The sequence below is a fragment of the Capsicum annuum genome, chromosome 1 (genome assembly GCF_002878395.1).
Source record: "Capsicum annuum cultivar UCD-10X-F1 chromosome 1, UCD10Xv1.1, whole genome shotgun sequence".
Classification (NCBI taxonomy): Eukaryota; Viridiplantae; Streptophyta; class Magnoliopsida; order Solanales; family Solanaceae; genus Capsicum; species Capsicum annuum.
Genome location: NC_061111.1, coordinates 70196915 through 70201940, shown reverse-complemented (window position 1 = coordinate 70201940; position 5026 = coordinate 70196915). Strand labels below are relative to the sequence as shown.

The window sequence follows — 5026 nt, the reverse complement described above, 5'->3', positions numbered from 1 at the left end:
AAAAGAAATATTTTTCTTTTATTTATTTAATAAAACCTTAAGATTTTATATCCAATCTCACGTTAAAATTAAAAAGTTTCATTAAATTTATGTCATATAAATTGAGCCAGAACAAAAAGAATTAATTTTATAATCATTTACAATTTAAAAAAAAAATTGTGACAATTTTATAAGAGAGCTGAAAAACATATTTTCCATCTATTTATAAATGACCAATAGATTTCATTAACTAGAAGCGAATATTTTTTTAGAGTTTTACACAGGAACTTTCTTGTTTAAGGGCCAAATGGTTGACCAAAAGGAGTTGTTTTTCTCGTATAAGATGTGAACGGATCTCCTAAGAAAAACAACTCTTATTTAAATAATTTTCTTTCATTTTTATTCTTCTTTATTTTATTTTTTTCAAGTTTTCTTTCATAATGGTTTCTGCAGAAACCAATGGTAATAATTCAGCAAGTATGAAATTAATTGATGGAAGGAAATTGGCTTACAAAGAAAGAGGTGTTCCTAAGGAAAAATCAAATTACAGAATCATTTTTGTTCATGGATTTGACAGTTCCAAAGAAAGAGATTTTCTTGCACCCCAGGTAATTATTTCCTTGTTCTGTTCTTGAATAGTGGTGACAAATTGGTGGGTTGCATTGAATTTGAACGAAAACAGGTCAAATTAAACGAGTGTTGAATAACATCATAATTCAACCCATTCAATATAACTTGAATTTTCTTTTCTTTTCTGTTTTTCATTTTGAAAAGAAAAGTAATGTGATAGTGTATTACTATGTCTTTCTCTTAAATTATTAGTTTAAATTATTCCAAATTTAGACAATTATGTTCTGGAAAATGTGTTGGTTGGATTATATTTGAGTTGAAAACAGGTCAAATCAACAATGGGTCATAACTCAACTCGCTTAAAATTTGTTTGAGTGAAAATATGTTGAATAACGGTCATAATTCAACCAGCCCAATATAACCTAAATATTCACTTCTTGCCTGTTTCTCTTTTTGAAAAGAAACGAAGTGTGAAAGTGTGTTAGTATGTTTTTCTCTTAAAATAATTTAAGTATTATGAATTCTCAAATATGATTTCGGATGTTCTAAGTTGCATTTTGATCCGTCGACACTATTTTTATCCAATAGTTTGATGGATCGTTTTGCACCGTTTTCCCTTTAGTCGAGGGCCTAGTGACGTATACTGTATCCTCTCCAGATTCCACTTCATGGGACTGCACTAATATGTTGTTAGTCAGTGTGATGGATTTTGACATATTTGTTCATGTCAACCAACGGGATATAATCCAACCTGTAAGCACATATTTTGTTAATTTGTGACAGGAACTCATGAACACACTGGGAATATATATAATTCAATTTGATCGAGCTGGATATGGTGGAAGTGATCCAAATCCAAAACGATCACTAAGGAGTGAAGCATCTGACATTGAGGAATTGGCTAATCACTTGGAATTAGGATCCAAATTCCACATAATTGGTTTTTCAATGGGATCTTACCCAACCTGGAGTTGCATCAAACATCTATCACATAGGTAACATCCAATTTCTTGTTTTCTTTCTTGCAGTGTTTTTATTTTCTATAGGGAACAGTCTCTCTACATTGGCAAGGTAGGGGCAAGACTGTACACACCAAACTCCACTTGTGTAATTACATGGGATATGTTGTTGCAGCACTCTCTTTGTATACTGATCAATATCAGCAATGCAGTTCATTTAGCAATAAACTTAAAAGAGATAACATGAAAACCGAATGAAACTGAATGTCAAATAATTGAATCCTATGTTTGTATCCACATTGTAAATTCATGTTTTTGCTTGAACTGAGATTCTATTGGAAACAGTCTCTCTACCTTCACAAGGTAAGGGCAAGGCTGCGTACACAGCAACCACCCTCCCACACCTCACATCTGGGATTATGCTGGTTTGTTGTTGCTGTTGTTGTAACTTCATTTCTTTTCCCAAACTTGTAGGTTAGCAGGGGTGGCATTTGTGGCTCCCATCGTCAATTACCAATGGCCTTCTCTGCCGAAATCTGTAACAAAGAATGACGGACGTACGAGGTGGTACAAAAGGATGACTTTGGTTGCAAGATATGCTCCTAAGTTATTGCATTGGTGGATGATCCGAAAAACATCTCGTACCACTCCTACTAATAATTCAAAACCTACATATTTTACTGACAAGGACTTGGAGCTTTTGAAGAATGCACCTGGATTTCAGTTTCTTACCGCGGTAAGGTCAATTCCAGTAACTCTACGCCTTAATCCGAAGCAAGTCGAGGTCAGCTATATGGATGCCCACTGGCCATGTCGCACCTTAGATCAATCCGACTTCATCATTTTCTGCAAATTTTCTTTATATATGAAACTAGCTGATACATCATAATTATTGTTTTAACTTGACACTTTCCATCTTCAGGAAAAGATAAAGAGCAGAAGTGTTTTCAACAACCTCCGCAGCGACTTCCTTGTGGCGTTTAGTAAATGGGATTTTGATCCTTTGGAGCTTAGTAATCCTTTTCCTGAAAATGATAAACGTCTTGTTCACATCTGGCATGGGTGTGAAGACAGATTTATTAATTTGAAACGACAAAGACATGTATCAGAAAGATTACCTTGGATTCAATATCATGAAGTTCGTGATGGCGGACATTTGTTGATCTACGATACCATTGTCTGTGAAGCCATCTTAAAGTCTCTTTTGCTTGGAGAGGACACACCACTTTATACACCTAAATTTTCTTCCTAACTGTCACATCCCCCTTTTGCCGAAATCTTTTGGGTCTCTGAAAAATGCTAGAAATAGCTTTTTTTGTAAAAATTAAACCATTTTTGTCACTTCGATTTTTCAAGCCACTTCCTGTTTCACTTTTCCAAATACTCAAAAGAAGATTAAGTTCTCGATCTCTTTTATCTTGCCACGTTTTCCTTAGTCTAACAATCTTTTACTCCACTGGCATTAGGACTCAACAGCTGGAAGTTTTGCACAATTTTCTATGTAACCTTGTGGCTAGCAATTCGTTGTGTGTTCTGGAGAAGATGCAGGCACCATCTATGTCAAAGGTTTCCTAGAGTTATATTTTTTTTTTGCATTCCTGCAACTATAAGTAGCATTGCAGCAATTTGTATTTGAGAGAAAAAGATAAGGTTAAAGAAAATTATAATTGATAGAGATTTATATATTGCTCTAAGCATATTTTTGATGTAGTGAGACAAGTGAAAAGGGAAGAAGTATATGACTGGCACAATACTTAAAGCGGGGTTGTTGGAGTCTATTATGAGAAGCCATTAGTGATTATATTGCATACTTATGGTTCTTATTATATTTTTGATCGATAATTACAAACTGCTGTACGCTGCATTAAAGCTCAACATGTTCCAACTTTTGCATTTCACATTACTTGTGAGGCAAAAACTTAATCAAAAGTAAATAATTAGGCACCTTGAGGTGTTTGAATTGGCTTATTTTTAAGAGCTTTCTCATCTGGGTATATCTGCTACTGCTATTTTTTCAACAGTAGATAAAACATGTAAGGTGAATCCAACAAATGAGTAATCTGTTGCACAAATGAGTAATCTGTTGCAACATATTGACTAATCTATTACAACATATTGACTAATCTGTTGCAACATATGAGTAATCTGTTGCAACATATATGACTAATCTGTTGGATTTGTATTATAGTTTTGTAACATGAATCCAACATGTGGGTCATCTATTGCAACATATTAGTCATATATTGCAACAGATTACTCGCTTGTTGCAATAAATGACTCGTACATTGGATTCATGTTGCAGGTTTTGTCCATTGTCGAAGTAGCAAATATACCAAATAAAAAATTCAACAAAAATCATAATTATACTTACAAAATCACCTATGAAGTAATGTCCAAATGATATACGAACAAAATTTGACCTAATTTTTTTTTAAAAATTTCAACAAGGGCACAACGAATAAGTGAAACACATGAAAAATTTCATTAAACAGGTAAAGAAGACAAAAATAATGTATCATACATCAAATACAAAAGGATCGAGGGGACAAACATTTGAGTTCTCTTAAAAACATTTAAGTTCCCTAGTATTTTAATTGCTTTCTAATGGATAACCCATCTGTTATAATTTTCTATCTGTTTGATAATTTCCAACAGATGAATCATTTGTTGCAACATGTTAGTCATCTGTTGATTCAAATTAAACAATTATTAGTAATAACTAAATTCATTTAGCTAAAATTAAAGATAAGTCTTTAAGACAATGAGACAAACATTTCAATTCTCCTAAAAATGTTTGAGTTCCCTAGTATTTTAATTATTTTCCAACAGATCACCTAATTGTTGCAACAAGTTAGTCATCTATTGCAATAAATGCTTATAACAGGTTAGTCATTTGTTGATTCAAATTAAACAATTATTAATAATAATTAAATTGATTTAACTAAAATTGAAGACAAGACCTTAGACAAGGGGGGAAAACGTTTGAGTTCTCCTAAAAAATATTTAAGCTTTAATATTTTAAATTGCTTTTCAACACATATTTTGTCTATTTGGTAATTTCCAACAGATGAGTCATATGTTGCAACAACTTAGTCATCTATTGCAACAGATGTCTATATCTGTTTGATAATTTCAATAGATGAATTAGTTGTTGCAACAAGTGAGTTATTTGTTGCAATAGATGTCTATATCTGTTTGGTTATTTTCAACAGATGTTTTTATTTGTTTGGTCATTCCAACAAATTACTTATCTGTTGTAACATGTTAGTCATCTATTGATTCACATTAAGTCATTATTAGTAATAACTAAATTGATTACTAAAATAAAATATAAATTAATAAGTTCAATTACAATTTTAATTAATCTCATGGTAATTACACGATCAACTAAGTATGTTCGTCCTGAGTAGAGTGATCAATTGACCAATTTTATTTGAAATGATTCAAACTAAGTCATCATTAGAAATAACTATATTGATTTAACTAAAACTAAAGATGAATTAGTAAGTTCAATTACG

General features: G+C 32.1%; 1 protein-coding gene across 1 annotated transcript; it reads left to right on the top strand.

The window, feature by feature from the left end:
• Positions 1–235: 235 nt before the first annotated feature.
• On the top strand, positions 236–3286 carry LOC107876142. The gene is made up of 4 exons (XM_016723162.2): positions 236–587; positions 1333–1544; positions 1983–2244; positions 2431–3286. The coding sequence occupies exons 1-4, from the start codon at positions 420–422 to the stop codon at positions 2758–2760; spliced, it is 972 nt and encodes a 323-aa protein (XP_016578648.1). The 5' UTR covers positions 236–419; the 3' UTR covers positions 2761–3286.
• Positions 3287–5026: the final 1740 nt, after the last annotated feature.